General features: G+C 40.6%; 1 protein-coding gene across 1 annotated transcript in view; it reads left to right on the top strand.

Annotated features, from left to right (window-relative positions):
- The window catches only part of crocc2 (ciliary rootlet coiled-coil, rootletin family member 2), a 30,524-nt gene extending 6,644 nt beyond the window's left edge, over nt 1-23,880 (top strand). Inside the window, 33 exon segments of the mRNA XM_029500116.1 lie at nt 2,531-2,695; nt 2,781-2,864; nt 3,586-3,686; nt 5,113-5,257; nt 5,712-5,818; nt 6,307-6,504; nt 7,280-7,376; nt 7,565-7,654; nt 7,746-7,877; nt 7,989-8,188; nt 8,509-8,691; nt 9,077-9,221; nt 9,302-9,448; nt 9,530-9,760; nt 13,028-13,221; nt 13,778-13,905; nt 14,250-14,419; nt 14,536-14,715; nt 15,028-15,162; nt 15,247-15,417; nt 17,482-17,693; nt 17,777-17,936; nt 18,028-18,195; nt 19,205-19,589; nt 19,673-19,797; nt 19,963-20,083; nt 20,178-20,341; nt 20,421-20,861; nt 21,476-21,625; nt 21,706-21,885; nt 22,642-22,773; nt 23,268-23,447; nt 23,576-23,880. Coding sequence (XP_029355976.1) covers nt 2,531-2,695; nt 2,781-2,864; nt 3,586-3,686; nt 5,113-5,257; nt 5,712-5,818; nt 6,307-6,504; nt 7,280-7,376; nt 7,565-7,654; nt 7,746-7,877; nt 7,989-8,188; nt 8,509-8,691; nt 9,077-9,221; nt 9,302-9,448; nt 9,530-9,760; nt 13,028-13,221; nt 13,778-13,905; nt 14,250-14,419; nt 14,536-14,715; nt 15,028-15,162; nt 15,247-15,417; nt 17,482-17,693; nt 17,777-17,936; nt 18,028-18,195; nt 19,205-19,589; nt 19,673-19,797; nt 19,963-20,083; nt 20,178-20,341; nt 20,421-20,861; nt 21,476-21,625; nt 21,706-21,885; nt 22,642-22,773; nt 23,268-23,447; nt 23,576-23,656 — 5,502 coding nt within the window. The 3' untranslated portion in view covers nt 23,657-23,880.
- Nucleotides 23,881-23,889: the final 9 nt, after the last annotated feature.

Genomic DNA, 23,889 nt, shown 5'->3' with positions numbered 1-23,889 from the left:
GCAGATCGTAAATAGCAAGGGTGTTCAGTGAGCACACTACTGGGCCCCCAATAAGGCCTGTAAGCCCCTGAGTTAGGGCAGATGGAGGACTGGGATTACTTGCTTCTCGCTTTCACCCATTTCGAGTCATCACTGGATGGGTGTGCTGAGAGGAACAATGAGTTCAAGCTCACTTGGAGATGATGGTGATGAGATTTAATGATGCAAGCTGAGCAAGGGAGTAGATGGTAGTGTGGAGAGTTTAGTGAATGTGGGGGTCTTCACAGCAAACTGTAACGACGTCCTCTTGGGAACTTCCTGAATAGAGCATGGCTAATCCAGAGCAGCCCCCGGCCTCCTGCTTTACAGCTGACTGGGGAGGAACCATAAAAAAGCGTCCTCTGTAGTGAGTGGAACAGGGGCGTGGCGCTGGCAAGTAGCCCACACACTGCAGCTATATCCGAAAAAGCACAAACAACCCTCCCCATCAGGGCAGATTGGAGACCTTTAGGACTTGCCTGGGATACATGCACATGCTACATCAGTGGAACAGTAAAAAAAAAAATAATAAAAAAAAAAATATATATATATATAGCGAGAGAGAGAGAGACAGAGACACATTGTGTTAGTCCCAGAACATTTGTAATCTGACAAAATGTTACATTTTATGGAGACCATGGAGATATAATACAAAAGGACTCTTGCTTGCGATATAATATTGGGCTTAATGAAGGTTCGAAGTTTGCACCTCTATAGGCTCAAGTTTTACTTTGTGCAATATTTCTCATAATTTTATCAGTGTCAAATTTGTAATGGATAGGGATAGACATTAACTAATTTTTTCATTCATATACCATTCTTAAAGGTGAGTTTGATCTAGTTTGGAGATTGTATGTTTGTATAAGTTACAATATTCATAATACTGTACAGTTTCAGTGCTGTTGTCTATTTCCCCCAAGTTGTAACAAAATTAGGCCCCTCTAGGATCTCTGTCTAATTACATTTCGTGTGCTACGACCATGTACTCAAGGTGTATTTATAACGAATATGCTTGTTAGCGTGGCAGTGTTATTGCTTTAGTTGAGCCAAAATACTTGAAAAGATCCATATTCACTAATGCTCCGCACACAGCTGTTTTCAGGAGTCCCTTTAAACACAGCTGCTGCAGTCCTGTGTGTTTCAAACACTCCGCCCATGTTGTTCTTCCCTTCTCAGTCTCTAAAGCTGTCACCTCAACAACGGGCAGTAAAAGAGGCTTTTGTGCTCTCCATGTCCTCTGAGAAAAACACCAGAAGCACAGAGCCAAGTGCATGATGGCCGTTAGTGTAGTTTGTTGTATAAAATTCTGAAAAGGACATTTGGAAATGTGTTAATAATGGTGGCAAAGTGGCTGGGTCCAGTGTTGAACAGTGAGACTATTGTCTTGGCTCTCTTGGAGCCTGCTGGAGAGATTAAGCACCCAGAGAAGAGATGAGGTACAGAAGAGAGGAGGGAGGGAGTGGGTCGCAGGGTTGATTTGAAGGGCTTGGATGGTGGTTTGGAGAGTGTAACAGGGGAGGGGGCTCTCTTCCTCTCTTTAAATGAGAAGTCGGTAAGGGCAGCTGGAGGCACGCAGTGTGTTGTAGTGCTCTAGGGCCATGTGGTTTGTATTAGTAAGGACAGGGTGTCTGGCACCAGGATAGAGAGTGGGTGGTGCAGAGGGAGTTTAGGTTGTGTGAGGTTGAGAGGTTACAGGACATTTGGATTTCAGATATGGGAGAGAGAATGAGATTCCACAATCAGAAAGACCACTACATTTGTACTTTGTTTTCAGATTCTTTTGGCAGATACATTGCGCACACACATGTACATTAACATCAGTATAACATACAGAACTTGCACATTATGTTGACTGGCCGAGCCTCATGCTATATTTATCTTATTGGTTTTAATATAATTGTATCATGTGTTAATAGTGAATAGTAAATACATGTTGTTTGTTATAAGATCTTTTTAGCATTAACTTCATTAGATTTAATTCAGCAAATAACCCATACATTTTTTTAACTTTTGCAGCTGAAAACCACAGAATAACTAGACCAAATGCTAACTTATCCTTTAACCCAAATATTTATCATTAGTATATACTGTACAAATAAAACAGATGAGACAAGCTGGGTCATCAGTACACTAACGTCATAATCAGCTGAAGAGCACAAGTGGTAAAGAACAATATGCTTTGTTTGTTATACATTAAGCTTCAATTACTTATTTTTTCTACTCACTTACTGTGTGTTTAGTCTTCTATGTTAAGGGTGTGGGTTATAGTAATTTGTACTTATTTACTAAATTACCCCTCTTTCCTAAAATCCTCCTGAAAGTTGAGCAATTGTGACAAAACAATATGGTATATAGTATATATAGTTTTGTTTTTTGTAAACTAGACATTTATCACAGAGCTTTTATGGATCCCAACTGTAAGTGACCATAAAAAGTATCTAGCAAATGTGTAATCCAAATCCTGTCAGGTTGTCCAGTTTTATATGGTTTATTTTGTTACTACACCATCCAGCTTGATCAAATACTGATGCTGCATTCAGCAGTAGACTCAGACCCGGAGAATGTACCAACATCCCTGCAAGTGCAAAACAAGGAGAAAGCCTACCTCCATAAGCTGCAGATTTACCAGGAGGCTCAACAGAGACAAGTCCAACTCGTTCAGAAGCTGCAAACGAAGGTGACTAGAAACAGAGTTTCCAATTCAGCATCAAGGAAATAAAACTTCCTTGGGTTTAACTGCTGACCTCATTTTTTAATACCAGTTACTTCAGTATAAGAAGAGGTGTGGGGAATTACAAGAGCAAGTGCTGGAGAAGACTTCAGAAACTGAGAAGTTGAGATTGTTGGTACGTCCAGATCATCTTCAACCATCAGCATTGCTTTGATGCTAATAGCCAAGACCTCTAGGGTCCTCTAGAGGCCACAAAGCTCCTTACACTAAACCAAAGCGTTTTGAACTGGCTGATTAACTAATAAGGCGTTGCTTGCATTATTAAAAAAATCACAAAGAAATTTTCATTGTTAACTAATCTAATCTGAACTGAACTGAACTAATACAAAAGAAATGTATTAAATCAATAGTGTCCTCCAATCAAAGAAGGGAAAACCTTTCATCATTATCGTAATGTCAGAATGTTACTTACATACCTTTTGTTCTTTGTTCGTTTTTTCCTCTTGCATTATAACTACTTCAGACATAACTGTGACTCATCAAATCTCCCTGTGACAGTTTTTTGCAATACATTAACATTCTTCATGGTCATTAGTTTGAAACCAACTGCAAGCATTATTTTAACAACCGGTAAAGGAGTCATGCATTACTGAAAAGTAAGACATGGACTTTTCTTGTAATGACTAAGATTTGCAGTTTTATTTGAATATGCTTAATTCTTCCAAATATTATTCTTGGCAAAGTGGCTCCCTAAGAGAGTTTGGCGTAGCAGATTTCCACTGTAATTATATTGCTTTATAAATATTAGGTAACAGCTAGCTTACTACTGCTACCACATAATGAAGTGTTATCAGGATGCCAACAGTGGTGATGATGGTATGTGTGTGTATGTTCAGCTGCAGGCCCACCACCTAGACCAGCATCAGGAGCAGGCAGAGCAGGATTTCAACATGGCTCTCCGGAATAAGTCTGCTCAGCTGGAGGAGGAACAGAAGAGGTGAGGGATGGGCACCATGCAGAGCACACAGTTAAGTTACCTTGCCTATAAATAATCTCGTGGAGCTTCTGAATCCATAAATAATACAAAGCATAAGAGAATGTTTGCAAACCTGTTTTGAAGGTAAGGTTATTGTTTTGTTTCTTTTTTTTTTTTTTTTTGACTTTGACTCTCGGGTGAGCTGAGCAGCTTTTTTGTTATCACAAACTGTTCACATAAAGGATTCCCTCAGGATAGCATGAACAATTAATTGCATGTTACATGCAGACAGTCAATGTTATGGTGACCACTTATTACCTTTTATTAAATTCATTTTAGTCTTCACTACATTTATGTTCAAGGAGTAGCTCTGGACAGGCTGTGGAATGGACTTATATCACAGATAAGGGGCGTTGTTCTGCCTGCTCATGATGCTTAGTAGGGGTGGGAATCTTTTACTATCTCACGATTCAATTCAATTCAGATATAAACATGGAATAACACCGAACTGGCCAACCTTTTTCATAAATGTTTTTTCTTTTTCTTTTTTTCTTCCAAAATAAAAAAGAATGTATCTTTGGGAAAATGCTCCGTGGGGTACCCACGCCCCCCTACCCATGAATGAATGAACAAATAAATAGATGTGGTGACTTGAGCGTAGTAGGTGCAGTTCAATTCCCGGTAGGGGACCCTGAACATGCCTAGATTAATTGGTGACTTGATGTAAATGTACGTGGTGACCTGAGCAGCATCGTTAGTGATGCCGCCCCACAATAAGAAGGGTGCTGTTTGATTCCTGAACCTGAACATGTCTAGCTTAACATTGGTTAATTGGTAGTACTGGGCAACAGCAAGGAACGGTGACCAGACTAGACCAGAGCAGAGACCAGACCCCTGCAGAGAGCAGAAACTAGATTAGACCAGCTCCAGCTCCTTGCAACTCCATGGGGTTGTGAATAAAAACTGTCACCTAGAACCGCAGTTTTCCGATATATTTTCACTTTAGCACAATGTAGTGTAAGTGCAGAGATCTCAAACCACCACTTTTATGGTTTTACTTATTGCAGAAATTATCCAATCCCTCTTTCTCTTTGTTTCTGTTCCGTTTCAACATAGTATCATACCAAGTCGGCAGATATTGGTTTGGCTTAATTTCAGACAGATAAGCAAGCATAGCAATGAGACATGCTTTAGTGTAACAGTGTGTGTGCTGAGTGTCAGAATGATGCCAACATTTTTGTATAAAACTTTATGAAGATCTGGTTGAAATTAAATCAAAGTTGACACAGATGTTATAAACTTTTGGTCGTCAGGGATGGATTTAAAGGCTAGGGATGTAATAGTGATATTACATGTGTAATACTGAACAATAGAGTTGGTTGCTCTGATATGTTTAGAGCAGACTTTCATGATAGGTGACAATTGTCATAAGGCTTGTTTTTTCCAGGTGTGCTGGTCTCAGCCAAGTCAACTCAGTGCTCCGGGAGCAACTGGAGCAAGCAGGCACTGTCAACCAGGAGCTTACAGAGAGCTTGTTGAAGGCCTGCAAAGACGCTGAATTGTGCGATATCCATTTACAGAGAAAGCAAGAGGTGAGAAAAACCACAAGAACGAGATTCCTATGTCAGAAAACCATCAGGGGAAGCTCAAGTTTATCCCTTTCGGCACAGAGATTGTGTAATTAAAGTCCTGTTGAGTTTACATGGGGTAGGAATTCCATTCATAGCCAGTTTCGTCAATTCATTCTCATTCGCTGTTCATTTCATTGCTATGATTTTTGAGTTGTTGTTTCCTGTGAAAACATTCCAACTGCTGAGGGGGAGGAAAATTTTGAGCACACAATCTGGTGTTCATGGTGGAAATGGACTACATCTGTTGATTCAGGGAAATCCAATTATTTGTATGTATGCCAGTGTGAGTCCTGGAGTTCCAGTACTGCATCTGTTTGATATCACGATGAAGTTTGAGGTGCCATCATTTGCTGTAAGCAGGCCTCACACCCACCCTCCAGTCCCTTGTTCCCTTGTTGTCTGCTTCTCTCCACAGACATGTGCCTCCCGGCTGAGTTGTGAACAGGCTCATGTCAGAGCTCTGTGGCGCCAGGCCTCCTCCCTGCGGAGCACTTTCACCCAGCTAAGGACTTTCACTGACAGGTAAGTATGGCTTGATGCCAGGATCCCTCCAGCAACCAAGGATTCCACAAGAACCCCCACAACCTTTGTATCTCACCCTCACAACTGCAACCACAGGGTCAAGAAAGTTGCCAATCCCCTTGCTTATTGTTTCCTCATTGAGGGTGAGATACCTTAAGTTCCCTGTCCCACTCCTAAAAGGCCACAAGTACATGACTGCTATCAAGTTGAGCCCTTGTGAGCTGTACTTAAGGGTAATTTACTTTAATAATGATAGCTCTGCTCAAAGATAGCTGTGATCATGTCAAAGGCTGTCATGTAACTTGAACTGAAGATACTTTAAAATGAGCCATGATCCCAGAACTTAATCACAGACATTAATCCTTTCAAATATTTATGTTTTTTAGTTTGACTAACAACGGTATAATTGAAAACAGCACGTCTTGTTTGCTTACTCTTTGTGTCCTGTAATATAATATTACCTTGATGCACATTTACTTTTTCAACAGGACTCTTACTGATATGCGCAAAGAATGTATTACTGCCAGCCGGCAGCTACATGTTGCCTGTATGAACTTAGAGACAAGGGTAACACAGGAGAGCAGCTCCGGTGTTGCAGAGCTGGAAAGGAAGTTGAAGGACAAGTTAAAAGAAGCTATGCAGCTTCAGGGTCGGTGGGATGCAGAGAAAGTTGAACTTAACTCCAGGTAAAGTCCTCTCCCTATTTGTCTCTCTATCTTGATCAAGCAGACACAAGACACACTTGTTTTCCCGAGAACAGCAGCTCTTGTTATTGCCTTACGGTATATTTACTTTTAGCACAGCTACAGCCACCCTGTCAAGAACTCTGAGCAACTCTGAGCAACTTGCAGTCAGCACATCTTCCCATTACCTTACCTCCATCTTACTGTTCACACTTCACCATCATATGTCTGAAAATCAAGTTAGGAAATATTGATAGACTGGCAACTTTTGGTTTGTTATGATTCCAGTGAATTAAATCCCTAATAAACCAAAAACCATAATCCTATTGATTTTAAATCATTAAAGAAACATAGAATAAATACTACATCAATATTTTTCTACTCCCCCCAGGCAGGTTAAACTGACTAGTTTGAAATAAAAAAATCAGCTTCAGGTCACGTATAGTGCAAGCATTTAATTATTTCTTGTATGACTTGATAGAAAGACAAGACCCAGATGAGAGCAAAACTTCACATACTGGAGGGTTTGATCATTTAAATCATATACATCAAGCTACTTTCAGTGGCTACTGTGCTGATAATGCAGATGTTCCATAGTATTCTGGATCTAAGATGCCTTTGATCTTTTCAAGTGTCATTGTTAATTCTATACAGAGAACCTGATAGTGTTGATGGTTTTGTTTTTTAGGAGGAGCACATGTTGTGTATCCCCAGTGTCTCAGGGAACTATGTGTATGATTTTGCTCTCTGACAATTTCCTTACATTTGGTTTACCTAGAATGCTGGAGCTTTCCGACATGGTAAAACACTTCCGGAGCCAGAGCAGTGAGAAGGACACCAGCCTCAAGACCATGCAGATCAGTCTGGACAGGATGGTGGGACCCCGGGAATCAAAAGTGGGAGGTGTCAGATAGATGGGTGGTTAAGAGAGCTAAATGGACTGTAGTCAGGTCCTTGGGTTTGATAAACTCCATGACTTCCTTGTCTAGAGGGCTTCAGTCTGGGGAATGTCAGGCTTGCTCTAAGTGAACTGCTTATCTGACCTCAATGGTTTCCTGCTCAGGAGACAAGGAGAACAAAGGATAAAGCAGAGATTGACGTCCTCCAAAGAGAGATCCAAGCCCTTCATACTATTTTACGTCATGTTTACCAGGTCAGACCAAAACAAACCACACAACATATCATGCAGTTTGTTATAATTTAAGAACATTAACGTTCTTCCTTTCCTACTCTAACATGTCCAGTTGGTTGGTGGAGAAGGTGATAGTAATGGTTCTGAAAGTGTGTCCTCACCTCTCCATGGCCAGAGTCCCCTAAAAAACGTGACTGTGATAGCTGTACAAACTGCACTCTCCAAGCACCAGAAGCAAACACAAGTATAACAAAAGCCACCAGTCTTTCTTACTCTTTACCATGCACATTCTATTTGCATTAACATTTCACTCAAGTGTCTTGAGTTAATGTATTCTCTTACATACAAACTACAGGATTTGCATCGGTGTCTAGACGCTGCCTTGGAGAAAGTGGACACATTGCGTACTAACCTGCAGGAAAGGGACGCAGAGAAGAGAGAGCTGGAGCACAAGCTCCAAGAAGTAGCTAGGGAAAATCAGGAGGCTAGAAAGGCCGTAGAAGAAAGCCACAGAGACAGCAACAGATATATCCACTCACTTGAACTCATCAACAGGTACATTCTGGCTATGTAGCTCTTATACTATAACTATAATGTTTTTGGATTATGTTGGGCGTTCTAGAGGGTGTTCTGTTATTTGTGAAAATCCCATTGTGCTGGAATGTTGCTTTTGTAAATATGTGCATTTTGTAATGATTCTGATAATGAGGCACATATCAGAAAATATTTAATTGTATGAAAACCTCTCCAAAAAAATATTTGTTGATGTTTGCTTGGTTGATATTGGTTTCAGAAAAAACAAGTGTGTGATGATAATGTTGATATTAGTAATCATTGTGCAACACTTGCTCTGCTTCTACCTCTACATCTTTCAGTGAGAAGGGCAGCCTGGAAAAGCTGCTGTCAGGCCTGCAGCAGGAGGTGGACTCCCAGTGTGCTGAACTGGAGGTACTACGCGGCTCGTCACTGGAGCTCCAAAGACAGCGGGACATCCTGAGGCAGCAGAAGGAGAAGCTGGAGATACAGCTGGCACGCCAGCTAACAGAGGCCCAGAGAGGGTACAGCATGAGCATGAAAGAATGACCGTTGCACAACGCACATGCCGTTACCCATGATTGTTTTCAAGCTTCATTTGTTTAGAGTTCAGATCAGTAACACATGTCATTCTTGAGATGACATTTAGATGAAAATGTAAATGATTTACATTGCATTACTGCACTCGTGCAAAAGGGAAATTTCTTATATCTTTTGGGGGGGTTTGGAGCACGGCATGATATAGAACAAAAGAGTAACCCCCTCAGTGTTGTGTCCCTTAGCACCAAAGTTTCTACATCTTTCAAACCGGAGATGGATTGCTGTTTAGGGATTTGGTTTATACAAATAATATGTGTGTGTAAGAGCCAGCGAAATTGTGAGAGGAAATTTGATACATTTTGTGTTCAGTGACAGAAGTCTGGATGAACTTGAAGAGAAGCACTCTAATTTACGACAGGAGCTTGTGACAGTGAATGAAAATTTACGTCAAATCACACTACAGAAGGAGGTGTTAGAGGATGATAAGGCCAGCCTCACACTGGCTCTCAGCAAGGTACACTATCCTGATATGGATTACTTAATTCTTACTTAAGGTAGTTTAAATTTCTCAAATATTTATTTTGCCCTCCACAGATAGAATCCCAGAATGCAGTGCAGGAGCTAGCCCTCACCAAACTGCAGAATCAACAGGCTGCCCTAAATGATTCTCTGGCCAAAATGGCTGCCCTTAGTGAAGGTTTAGCTAAAGACAAGGTGGAACTCAATCGTATTCTACTACAGGTCAGTTTGTGAACATGTTAAGTTGCACTTTTGAGTCAGAGTCTAACAGTGCGCTAGCTGTATATTTAATCTCCCTTCCAGGCAGAAGGTGAGAAGGCAGCATTTGATGTACGTAGAAGGGAAGCTGAAGTGGAACGGACAGCAGCCCGGGAGGAGACAGCACGGATGCAACAGGAGATGATGGATCTACTCACGGAGAAGCAGGTCCTTGAGCGCTCCCACAGTCATCTGCAAATTCACTGCCAGAAGCTAGAAGCCGAGTTGAGCCTGCTGCAGAAGGAGTGTTCTCAGGCCCTGGAGCAGCAATCTAAGGTCAGAGACCCCCAGCCATTCACACACTTCAGTCTCCATACTCCCAGCTCCCACCACCTGGGATAGTTGGTGTTATTAATAACTTTCAGCAGTTCCATGGAGCTTGTTGTCACGTTAAAATGTGTTGGAGATATCAACACATCTGCCCTGGTTTTCTTTTTCAAATGGGATATGGAGTGGTTTCCGTGTTTTATGAGTAACATGGGATGTAACAGGCAAGGGATTTCATGAGCAAATGCGAACTGGGAAAGATAAATAGATAGGCATGTAATACATCCATTGGGGTTTAGGGAAAGACCCAATAAATTAACACCTAAAGTATTCCCATTCTTCCCTCAGCAGATCCACATCTCCTTGTTTCATTCCCTGAAGAATGAAAAGAATCTTCTCCTGTTTCATTTCCTGTTCTGAATGTGAAATATTCATGTTGAGCTCAGCTAGACTATAGCAAACGTAAACAATTTGACAAATTCCATCCAAACATTTTTAGATAGCTTATCTGTAAAAATAAATCAGCATTGTATAAAACAAGCCCTGGAATGGTCTCCTTTGCAGTGAGCTCATGTGTCATCTCCTCATTGAGTGCTACTCACTTCCAAAACATTGGTGTAATACATCCACTTTGATATTTACCAAAGTCCATAATGTTTGAAAAACACACCATGTCTGAAAGACACATGTGCTCATATTTAGTTAGTATGAATTCATTTTAGTTTGGTTCAAAATCATATTAGCCTGATTGTTGCTTTTCAAACATTCTGTTCAAATGAAACATTAGAAGATACAGACATGTATATCATGGAAACACAACACAATTTTGCAAATATCTTTATTTTTTCAGAATAAAACTTCATCACTATTAAATTCAAACCAAAAGGATAACACATATATGAATACATATATTTGGCTATAAACTGACTTTCTTTCTGAGAGAAGATTGGGGCTGTTTGCTCTCTTGGCTACATATTGTTATAAGGAGGCAAGCAGCAGAGAGTTCAGGATTCAGATACAGGTAGAAAAAAAAAACCCCACTCATCTTCTTTTCATACTTTAGCTTTTTCATCAACAGGCTATAATGTGTTAACTTAGGATAGATGTTTATAGGTTGATTTGTCTTAGCACAGAGCCAGAATAAATAAATGCCCGTAGACTGTGGTATTAATTTTTGCATCAACTCTAGAAAAGAAACAAATAACATCAATCCCAAATGTCAAAATCAAACCTCATTTTACTCTGGGCTTTTTAGCTGTCTTCAAGTCTGATTCTCTGAGGTCATCGACATATAGTAACTTAAGTGATGTGCAAATCTATCACGTTTTCATTTAAGAGCAATTTTCAGATTAAACTGCCTGCTGCATTCATTGATTTATAGAAAGAGGATTCCCATGATAATCTTGACCTCAGAAGCTTCGACATTAATCTGTTTCTGGAGTTCTTAGAGAATAAAATTCAGCAAGTTTCACACAGACAGTGCATTTGCCAAAAACATTATTTATGATGCTAAGATATAGGTCATGTGGTGTGTCCAAGCCTTAGAGGGCTGGGGGCCGTGCATGCTAACACACAATTTTTTTCCCAAGGTTTTTATTTTACAGTTTTTCCATGCTTAAAAGTAAAAGTCTAAACTTTGGGAGATTATGAAAAGTCATTTGCACCTTTACCTGCGACACCACAAATTATACAGGTCCGCATGTAAGTGTTGCTGTTGCTGAGGAAAAAGCGCTACCGTACAGCTCTCACTCGTATTTATGTACCTTACATGGACGTGTTCAATGGAAATAGCTGCATCACTTAGTATAGGTCACATCCCTTTCTGTTTTTGTTTTTTTTATTGCAAAAGATATGTAACCTACTTCCTTTAAGTCAGCATAAGCTGTCCAATCAGCACAAACTTTACGGATCATCTTATTGAAAGAGTTCGATCAAATGATATAATGAATATTTTATAAATATTGCCCATATACATTTTTTTTTTTTTTTTTTCATTTTTGTAAGATTTGAACAGCAAATCTATCAGGAAAAATCAAAATTTGCTGAACTTCGCCTTTCAAAAAAAATAAAAAAATCCCAATGAAGTACTGAAGTCCTACAGAGCAATCTGTCCTGGTTGTTCACTGAATTGTGGCAAACATTTTTCCAATAAAACTGCAAATTCTGCATTTGTAGGCAGCTTAAAATACTGCCAACATGTGAGCCCTCAACTAAGACAGAGAATTGACATTCCTAACACATTTCACATTTATACATACAGACATTTTACATCTCTCAGTAAATTTCAGAATAAAATTGAAAATCCTTCTCTTAACATACAAAGCTCTTACTGACCAAACTCCATCATATCTCAGAGAGCTCATAGTTGCTTAGTTTCCCAGTAGAACAGCTGGCTCTCTGGATCTACAGTAGGTAGATTAGCTATCAGGCTCCTCTTCCACACAACCAACTCCCAGTATCCAGGTGGCAACTTTCAAGATTGGACTTAAAATCTGATCCTGAATAGCCTTGATATTATTATTTGGTGCTATATAAATAAATGTAATTTGATTTGACATACATGGACACCTACCTGATCACCTGTTAAGTCATGCAATCTGCAAAACTATAGACTTTTAACAGTAGCAAAGGCCACTGAACATCAAAAAACAAAACAGTGTGAAATATACTAGCCTTGCTTATGATATACAGTACAAATATATAGTATCAAAAATAGTAAATGCAAAAGCCAGTGGCTGCCAAAGGGTATAATGGGGAAATTGGAGCATGGGGCTTGGACCAAGGTTCATACCAATTTGCGGGTCCAGTTATTTAAGTGGTAATTGGAAAAACCATCATAACCTCACAAATCGTATTTGTTTTCCTTGAGGCAATGAAGTTGTCATGGCCCTACATTTCCATTCCTTATTGTCATGAATCCCATCAGGTTTGTTTAAGTCATACTTCACTGTATAACTGTATATAAAGAGCAGTATATACAGTTTAACATCAGTGCACCAAATGTGGCTGCAGGAAAATGTAGGTATGGTTCATTCTTAATCCAACACACATATATATTTCCAATATTGTATAGCTGTTGCTAGAGAGGTTCCTGTGGCTTTTCAAGCTCCTGCTCATGAAATATTTGTCTCTTATAGTTCTGCTGTAATCTATGTATCCTGTATTTTAATTCATGCAATGGTCTGATATTTGATGTTTATTGAGGAAGGCTTAAAGGAAAAGACATAAATGAATTGCTTGACGCCATTATATTTATTTGTGTGTCTTGGTCTCTAGGTCAACAGGCAGATGGAGAGTATGTCAGAGGAGCTGAATGCGTGCAGGAAGGAGCTTGAGACACAGACCGCAGCACTAAAGAGAGCTACCCATGATAGGGAGGAGCTGGCCAAGGACAAGGCTGCTCTGGATGTCAAGCTAAACTCTGCTGACCGAAAGGCCTGTCGTCTCACGCAGGAGCTGGTTGCACTTAGGTCTCAGTGTGCTTGTTTATATGTGTGTGTGTTTTTGTTTGTGTGCGCCTGTTTCTGTGTCTGTATGCATGTATGTGTGTGTGAGTGTCCATTTGTTTATGTGGTGTGACCTCTGAAATCTCTGGGACCAATTTCAGATTAAAAATCAGTTTTCTCAGTTTGTTTTCTGCAGTGACAGCACACACTACAGTAAAATAGTTTTGGATTTCACTGGTTATGGTTGGGTGTAGGCATGCAACAGTTATAGTTAGGGTTAAGTTCAGAGTGTATGGAATGAATGTAAGTAAGTCTGGTGGCCTCAAAAGCATCATAAACAGCCCAGTGTGTTTGTTTAAGTCAGACCTACTGCCAATGTGTACTTAAGGTCTTTTTGACTTTCTAAGTAAATTAAAATGTTTAAAGCACAGCCAGCTTCATGTAACAGGAGTCTCTAAGTAGCTTGGTTTTATTTGGAAATTATGCTCATGATGGATCATTGAATTTTATGACCTTCTGCACCTAGTGGTTCAAAGAGCTTTTTTTTCAGAGCTCAAACCTCTTTACCACTGTGTTCTAGAGCAGAGAAGGAGTCCCTGGAGACAGCTGTGTTTGAGAGCCAGGAGCTTGCCTCGTCTCTTGCGACTAAATACACCAGGATGGAGGGGGAGAGAAACAGCCTTCTTCTGGCTAACGAGGCTTTGACGCGTGAGTAGTCCTTTTCCTCAGAGACCCCACTGTCCTCCTTGCCAAGCCCCCTGGCCATGAAGCCTCTCCAATAGCCCACTAGAGATCCATATTTCAGCTGTGAGCACTGCAACAGCTGGGCTGCAGGATCACTGGAGTTGTTTTCTCAGCTGACCAGTGTCCCACAGCTCCACACAAACACATGGATCAGTTAAATGTCATTAAACTAGCATATTCAGCATGAAGATATGATAAAGGATGAATGTCCCCTATAAATAAACTTACAAATAAAATCTTGTTGATCCTGGCTTGTCCTTAAAGTGACTCCATCTAAAAAGTGTGATTTTGGTTTGTTGATTGTTCAGGTGATGCCACCTGTATGCGTGTAAATGCTGAACAGCAATTTGCACAAGCTGCACAAGTACATGGTAAGTTGGAGGAAAAGCTGGCTCAGGTGGAGAGGAATTCCCTGCTGACCCTGAACAACAGAGAGCAAATTCACCGAGAGCAACTAGAAGCTGAACATAGACAAAAGGTATAGTGTGTCTTAAATGGATAGTTTGGCTTTGACAAAATAATATCACTTTAGTTTTTCATTAACTAATCAGTCGTATGTCTGTGTGTTTATGTGTGGTGTATGGTGATTGTTAGGAGCAGCAGTGCGCAGAGCTGATGCTTCAGCGGGAGCAGGCTGAGGAGCAGCTGCGTAGACACTGTGAGGAGCTGCGTGCACGCAGCCAGCAGGAGCTACAGCAGGTGCAAGAGGAGCAGGCCCGGCTCCAGCAGGAATACACACAGAATCTCCTCCAGGCTGAGAATAAAATGCAACAGGTATGATGTCAAGGTTGTTTATGAACATTAAAATTTTTTTGTGAACATTTAGAGAACAGTCTTAAAACCCATAATCTCAAGTGCTGTGATTGTAGTTCTAAGTGTTCTCCTCTCATATGACCTCTGTGAGGAGGTCATATGAGCTGAGCCTCCTCACTCTCAACCATATGACCTAGAATTTCTTGGCTCTCAGTGGCAGTTCATCTAAGGATGATCTCCACTGTACTGTATGTCGAAGTCTGCATGGCTAAACTAAATTCTTTCTGTGAATTATATCAAAATGAGTCAGATCTTGCATTCTGTTGTATCAAGGCTTTGTCCCAGAAGGAGGCAGAAAACACTGCCCTCACTGAGAAGCTAAAGGCCCTGCAGCAGGATTTGGTGGTCGCAGACATGGAGCTGGAGCGCATGCAAAAGGAGGCTATTCGCAGACAGGAGCAGGATAAGGTATAACATGAGATGGTTATACTGTATTAGTTTGTTTTATATCTAATTCCAATAGCCAATTATCAGTGTATATCTGTGTTCTAGAATGCAATGGCTGTCCACCAGACTGAGCTGCATGACTTGCAGACTAAGTTTGAAGAGTCTTTGAATTCCCATGAGAATACTCAGAAGAGTCTAACTGAGCAGGTCACAAAGCTGAACCAACAGAGACAGCATGCACAGCAAGAGGTATGAATGCTGAAAAACAACATTTCAGTTTTTTTTTATAGGAACAGTATTAAAAAAAAGTATATATTTCAAGCATGACTTGTGGAAGACTAATGTCAATTGGTAGTGAATGTCAAGATCTTGATTTGGTAAGAGAAATATAAAAAATGCATTGTGAGGCTCTTGCAAGACAGATAACTTTAGTTTGAGCAGTATGATGGCTGAAATTGATATAAAAATTAAAGGCTTGTTTGGATTGGTGTAAAGATTGCAGAGATCTGTTTCTAGTGGAGGGGATTTTGCGCCTGTTACTACCAGACTGAAGGAGAGCTAGTTACCTTAAACTTCTGTTTATGTTGTTGGTGCCTCAGGAGAGGTGGTGTCCACTGTTAAGACTCAGACTCAGCTAAACTCTTGCTTTCTGTGTCATTTTCTTGTCAAGTCCACCAGAGGAAAATTTTGTTCCACTGACCTTAATATAAACATAAAAGTTCAATTAGACTATAACTCTTGCCCTGTGACATACCTCTCTGAGCCAAATGAGAGCTATTAATCTCAATTCTTTGGGTTACATGAGGTCTGGATTCCAGGCACAGGGTCGCTAGGAATTTTAGTGAATTAACAAGCTCACAGTCACCTCATTACGATGTAACTGCAGAGTTGTAAAAACCTTGATTTAAAACCCTGGCTTTCCTGGAAACGTGGGTTGTTTATTTGTATGGAACTTTTTGGTTTCAATAAAAAAAAAAAAAGCAAGGATCATCCTTTCTTCACTCCCGTCAGAGTATAGTGAATGAGGCTGTGTGGAGCCAGAGCAGAAGAGTTTTGAGGTTTGGGCAGCCCTCCCTTGTACCATATATCTATTCAGGCTTCAGCAACACTGTCATGTTTGGCTGCCACCCTCGTTCATTTTCTTCGCTGATTATTTTTCACAAATCGTAATTTTGGATTCTTATGTTAGATATTGACAAAGCAAGAGTGTGTGACAAAATTAGATGGCAAGAAAGAGGAGGAAATCAAGGGAAGAAGCAGAGAACCAGAGGGGGAGGATACGGTCCCTGGCACCATAATATGAAATCAAAGTTTGAGTTAACCCCTTGTGTAAATAAACCAGTGGGGGAGTGTTTATTTTCTCCCTTGCAACAGCGAGAGGCTGGCTCCACTGGGACTGCAGGTCCCCCTCTCCCATCCACATAACACAACACTGCTGCCCTCATATTCTCGGTCCTTCTCCTCCGCTCCCCACCCAAAAAATCTGATAAAATAAAGTATAATTGGCCAGATCAGCACTAGCTTGTTTTTTTCTCACATTAGAGTTTATGAGAAAGAACCATCTTGTGTGGCCTCTGAACATAACACCCCTCCTTCTCTTCATCCTGGTCCTCATCCTCCCTCTTCCAAACCTCTCCCTTGGTTTCTCCACAACCTAAGTGGGCTGCTGTTTATCATGCTGCTCTCTGTAGATTCTTTACACGGTAAGCCACAGTGAGGAGAAGGGAGAGACAGCACCTGGCTATGGGCCCAACTGGCTCTTATCCATACCCAGATAAGCTCTGTCCTCCCTATTTCTCTCACTATACACATGTTGCCATAAAACAGAATATAGGTCATACAGTATCTTGTGACTGTGCACGTAGCACTTAGAATAGGAGATGTTAAGGATTAGCTTTCAAACAAAGACGCTCTAATGCAGTATCTGATCCAAAGTTGGTTTCACAGTATGCTGAAGGACTTTTCTGTTCAATCATGTTTATTATACACATGTGTTTGAACTTTTGTTGTATGTAACAGCTGTTTGATGGACATTTTTCATGGATGTTGCTGATGGATGGAATCGTGTGTGTTGGTTTGTTGTTTTTATTAAATTTATATTGAAAACAGGTTTTTTAAAACAGTAAGCGCTTAAAAGCTATCTTTATATCCATTTGGAATTCATATCATCAAACAAATTCTTGAAATCCATCAAGAAACCAGGAACACCAAGAGAAACATTTCTGTATGGGAATTTATCTTCTGAATAAAATATAAATAATGATAAAAATAATCATATTAATGCCTTTCATTCTCCCTAATCTGGCCATGAAGTTAGCAAGCCTGTATTGGCAGCTGCAGCAAATTAAAGATGGCCTTGTTCAAGGTCAAAAAGAGCTGATTGAAGCTCACAGAGAGCTTCAGGAGTGTGCACAGGAGCGGGACAAGCAACGAAAAGAAGTCCTGGAGCTGAGAAGGCTCTTAGGTGATGAGACCAGAGAGAAAGAGGCCATCCGAGCCTCTAACCAGGAACTCCGAGCTTTTGTGAAGAGAGCAGAGAGTGACAATATCAGGTATGACTGTCACATGGAAATTCTGGTTTGCAATTGTTTCAACAATGGACATTTTTTACTAGTTTTAAACATATCCTGATTAGCTTGAGACGAGCTGTTGAGGAGAGGGAGCAGAAAGTGGCCGTCTTAGAGAAATTTAAGAACTCAATGAACCAAGATTCAACTACTTTGCGGAACAAGATGAGGGAGCTGGAGAAGTCTCGCCTGCAGGCACGGAGAGAGCTGCAGGAACTGCACAGACAGGTGAATGATTATTTAGGTCACTGCTTTCCATCTGATTTATTTTTAATAAAGCATTACTTTCAAACAGTTTGTGCTATGGTGACGCGAGCAGGTAAATATCCTTGAGGGCGAGAACAGCCGGCAGAAACAGGAGCTGCAAGAGCTGCAGGCTCAAGTATTTCAGGAGGAGCAGAAGGAGGAGGAGGCACGTCGTGAGGCTTTTATTCTCAAACAGAGGGTGTTGGCGTGTGAGGCTGGCAAAGACGCAGCACTAAATGAGGTACCGGGCACCAGGATTTAGTCTGTTAACAACATGTTAGAACTGATGTTCTAACATGTTGTCTAACAATGCATGAAGAATGCCTGCCATACTTGGGCAGAGACTGAAGACATTAACTTAATTATTGTATACCATGGTAGAATCTAGAATTTGTGTGTCTTTTGATTAATAGTTTTTCAAAATGTTTTTCATGTGTCCTATGTCCCATAGCCCCATTTTTAGGGTCCCCATATTCCCATGAACCTAGTAGTAGGGTTAGTGCCTTTGAGTTATCAAAGGAATGGGGGGGTATTTTTCTTTTCTGTTTCCAAGAGAAACTTAAATTGGGTTACATATTATGATATATTTGAAGCTTACAAACAAATTTTCAATCTAAATCCAACAGGTCTCAAAAGTGCATTGTCCTCTAACTAGTCCACATTAAAGGTCTACTGTGAATGGATAAAGAAGATTTTAATTCTTATATATATTGTTGTTTGATTTTATACCATAGTCATAATTATTTTATGTCTGCCTTGTTTTACAGTTTAGAAAATATTTTTAAATGCTATCAATGAACTTCTCTTCTTATCTTCTCAAAGCACATTACTCCATTACAGAAACCATGTCCCTATTCTTTTCACTGTTAAGTGTCAAGTCAGTAGATAACACTCTGTGTGTGGTTCTTACAATACAGAGCTGTTAATCGCTGTTTTTCAGTGATGTAGTTAAAATTGAAATACATTCAGCCCACATTTCTTCACATAGTGCACATAATCTAATCCAAATACAAAATGGTTAACCCAAATGACCTTTTTTCTTACATCCACGCCTACGAAACAACACAGACAAACACAGACAAAATTCAAGATATGAACTGACTTATGTCATTTTTTTTCTTCAAAATTTTAAAGACTGTAAGCTTGTAGCATTTATCATAAGATATTTTGACATCATACTCAATATGCATATATCCATGAATTGAGAGGAAATTTGTTTAGTCTTTTAATGCTTCTATGTGCTTGCAAAGGTTGCAAGTCTGCAGCGCCGTTTGGTGGAAATAGAAACAGTGGAACAGCAGACTCGAGAGCTGCTGCAGGAAAAAGAGACTTATCAGCAGCACAGTGACCAGCGGCATAGAAAAAGCACTGCACAGCTCGAAGAGGCATTGAAGGATGCTGAGGTCCAGGTTAAGGAACTCTCTCTTCAGGTGGGCCTTGCCGAAACTAAAGTTCAGGGCTTTCAGGAGCAGCTGGGCCTCCGTGATGCCAAATGCAAAGACCTGGAGCTCAAACTGACAAGAGTGTATTCAGCAATGCGCCGCATGGTTGGCATTGGCCATGCAAGGCTTTCAAGCACACCTCAGTCACGAAGAAAGCCTCACTTGCCTTGGAGAAGCCGTCTGCAAGTCAGAGGTATGATCTTGCATTTTTAAGGAACGTTGTCATGATGGCATTCTTGCTATAAACTGACATTAAGAAATCTGGTCTCTGGTTAGGGGGAAAGAGCATAACAGATACATCTGCACTGACGGGTGGTGAAGATGAAGAGCTGGACATAGAGACAGTGTACACAATACTACAAGAATTCCAGCAGGAACTCAAGGAATCACAAAAAGACAGGGTATATTTGAATTTCTTAATAACAACATACAGACTCAACTTAAAAAATCACATTGTAAATGGGATTGATGGCCCAAAGTTGATTTTGCTTTTCAGGAAAAAGTCAATGAAAAATATTGACTTACTTACGAAATGTTTAAAGGTTATAATTCAACTTCTTCTTCAGGATGAAGCCATGGATCAGGTAGTCAGTTTAAGTCAGCAGGTAACACAGCTCAAAGGGAGCCAGGACAATTCAGCCGTCCAGCTACTACAGTTGCAGAGTTCCTTGAAGAAATCAGAGCAGGGTAAGAGAATCAGCAGATCCTTTAAACATATGATAAATCTCATAAAGTATATTGATTTTGTTGACAAACACAGCATGTATAACGTCTCTTACAGGAAAAAGAGACATGGCAGACCAATTGCACAAGGTGCATACAACTCTTTCCTTGCAGGAAGAGGCAACATGTCGTAGAGAGCGAGAGAAGAAAAGCCTTGAGGATGAGGTAGCGCAACTCAAGACTAGTCTGCAGGCTGCTAAGGCAGAGTGCAGGGCACTGCAAGTATGTAAAAGGCCAGTTAATTAAAACAGCATACATCATCTTGAGTGGGAACTGATAGAATGCACCAATACTTCTACAGGACAAGATGGAGCTCTTGCAGGGCTCAGAGTCTCGAGCCAATGCAGATCAACAAAAGCTGAAGCAGTCTCTGGAAGCAGCAGAGAATAAGGTTAACTGCCTGGAGCTGTCTCAATGTACCCTTGAGGGTGAGCTACAGCGGGCCCAGCTCAGAGCAGTAGAGCTGGACTCAGAGGTGGGAGCAATGAAGGAGAGACTGACAGAGCTGAGGAAGAAGCTGGGTGAGAGTGAGGACCGAATTGCAGCACTGATGGTCAATGAAGAGAGGCTAACTGGGTTGCTGGCTCGAGCTGAGATGCATGAGAGTCAGCTGAGAGAGCAAATCCACAAACTATCAAGTGCTCTCAGTGACAGCAGGAGCAGCAGTGGAGCCCTGCAGGAGCAGATAACACAGTTGCAGAGGGCTCTGACTGTCAGTGAGCATGACCGAAGGCTGCTGCAGGTACAGTCTTTCAACTGATGGCACCCACTACTGAACAAAGTAAATGTTGTGGGGAGCATACAGGAATAAGTTCTGGTCAGAAAATCATTCAAAGGGTTAGGGTTAGTCCAGTAAAATAACATGTGCACATTGTCCTTCAACCATTCTAAGATGTTTGATTTACATCAAAAGAAGATGATTAGAATTGCTTCTTTTGGAGTGCTTTGATTTACAGTGAGCCGATGTAACCTTCTCAGCTCCAGACTGAGCAGTTTTAATAGTATTTGTTGTTTTGGTTTCTCTAAACAACTCCAAAGACTGAGCAATAAAATGCTCAGGCAAGCACATTAATTCTCCAGCTTATTAATTCCTAAGATTGTTTCAAGAAACATTTTACTGTGTCCATTAGCAACTGGACTTTAAAGATACTGAAGAAAAAACATTACACGGTTATTAAAAACCTCTTTATTTGCTCAGGAGCTATTTGCTGACTGCAATAAAAAGCAAGTAAAAGAATTAAAAAGACAGAATGTAAAGGAATTCAATAAATAGTGGTCTGTCTAAGTTAAGAACTATGTTTTGATGATACTGAGTGGCTCATTGTATAGTGTATTTCAACATGTGTGTGTCCATAGGAATGTCTCGATAAAACTCGAGATACCCTCTCAGAGAGTAAGAGCCTGAATCACAAACTAACTGAACAGATTCATAGCCTTGAAAGAGTCAAGGAGGACACAGAGCTGAAAAATTATGACCTGGAGAAACACAATGAGACACTGAAAGAGGTAAGTAACATCAAGATAAAAGTGTGCTTAAAGGTGTAAAATACAGACTCAGGTTTGATCGATGAATGATTGTATCCCAGAGCCTGAAGGAGTGTCAGCGAGCTGAAGTACTGGCCCACCAGCTACAAAGAGAGAAGGAGGAACTCCAAAACAAGGTTACCAATCTCCAAAGCTCTTTGCATATTGAGAGTGCAGAGATGAAGAAGGTGCTGACACGTGTTGGCAAAGATAGGTCGGCACTCAGGAAGACACTGGAGAAGGTTAGCTGTCCTTTCTGCTGCACTTTATTTGAATATTTCAGTTATCAATATTTGCATTCACATTGTCCATAATGTCAGTCATCCTCACATTTAAGATGAGTATATTAAATTCCCAACAATTATGTGGCAAAAGCGCATGCTACAAAGATCTCCTGTATCCTTCAATATGTACAAAAGCTTTAAAATAATGTTTCATAATGTTACAGCTAATGCAATAATGGCACCCCACTTTTTTTGATTGGACCCCAATACATTAGATGCACATTAGAATTTTGGTCATTTTCAGTCTTTGTACGGAATATGAGGTAAAAGATCTTAAATACATGAACAAGCCAAACCGCAAATGGCTTTAAAAGCAATTAAAGTCATTTTGAAGTCAATTCTACAACTGCTGGAAGCCCTGGTGCATAAAGAAGCCAGGACTGAAGTAATGCTTTTGGTGTTGGTCAGAAGTCTTGCTGCCACATTCTGGACTAAATGCACACATGCAGTTGCTGAAGAATTAAAACACATAAATGGACAGTTCCATGACTCCAGAGGAGATTATTTGAATAGTTTCCTGTTTTATTAAGCAGTAACTTTGTAATATTGTCTCTTTAATTCACTATGCATTCTTCTTTTGAGCAACATTGTAGAAACATGTAGGTGGACTTGGTAAACCAAGAGATCCTGTGTTTGCCTTCTGCTGCACGCATTATAGTCTCATGACTGAAGAGCAATCATGATAAATTTATGTCACCTTACGGCTGTTGTCAGGTGGAGATGGAGAGGCTGCGGAGGGAGGATGAGGCACTGTCAGCAGCCAGAGAGAAGGAGCAGTGGGGGCAGACAGTCTGCAACCTTGAAAAGGAGCTAGCTCAAAAGTTGGTTGAGGTGCAGACACTGCAGGTGAGCTGCTGCAGGATTATAGTCAGTGATGGGCAGGGCAGAGCAATTGAAATGGTCCCCCTGCCAATAACCACATGCACATTATTTTGTTTGTTGCAAATTTTCTTACCTAAATTGTGTCAAGCAATAACTTGATCCAGAAATATTCTGAAAGAATGAGATATTATTCATAGATGTATACTATTTACGGCCCCATTAGACAGGCATAACTTCCATAAAAGTATATTTATATACATTATGTACATAAATAATTTCCCATCACTTTCATTTTCCAAACTAAGGAATAAATAAAAATTGCATTGTTGCTCAAACTGAATAATATTGCCATGTTTTTGTATAAATTTAGAACCCTCTGTCTTCACTTAGTGTAATTGGTGATTGCGCTTTGAAAGGATTTCTGTCGTCGGGATATTTTTTATTTTAGAAAGAGTTAAGTTTAGAGAACTTGGCTTTATCATCTTTATTGCTTTCTTTTTTTCCCCAAACATCTTAAGGCCACGATCTCCCAGTTGGAGCATTCTCATACACAGCATCTCCTGGAAGTCACAGCCCGCCATCACCAGGAGCTGGATGTGGAGACAGATCGTCTCAGACAAAGTCAGCTCCAAGCAGAGACAGCCTTGGAAACAAGGGAGAGGGCCCATCGCCAACGGGTCAAATGCCTTGAGGAACAGGTATTTCACTTCTGAGTGTTGACAATCTGTTGAGAGAGTTACTGTCCTCTCTTTGTGTCTTAGATTAATGCCAATGTTTTTGAGTTTTTCTTCCCATCTTCACATTTTTTCTTTTGTGTTTTCAATAGGTGGTAACTCTCCAAGAGCAGCTTGATCGGGAGACAAGAAGACGGCAAGCCTGTTTCAGTCAGATAGAGCCTGGCGTGTAGGCAGAGGGCCTACAGTAAAGTATGTAGCACCTCTGGCTTCTTCATTCACTGTTCCCCTGGCAGCTTCCCACCAACAGTATGTTACAAGCTAGATCCACATTTGGAAGCCCACAAACACAAACACGCTCCCAAGGCGTTTACTCCCACCCATGCACATGTGCACACCGGATTACATTAATCTGCAGGAAAACTCAACAACAACAAACAATGAGTGTTTTGTTTATGAGTGAACT

The sequence above is a fragment of the Echeneis naucrates genome, chromosome 4 (assembly GCF_900963305.1).
Source record: "Echeneis naucrates chromosome 4, fEcheNa1.1, whole genome shotgun sequence".
Taxonomy (NCBI): domain Eukaryota; kingdom Metazoa; phylum Chordata; class Actinopteri; order Carangiformes; family Echeneidae; genus Echeneis; species Echeneis naucrates.
This window is presented reverse-complemented; position numbering and strand designations above follow the sequence as displayed.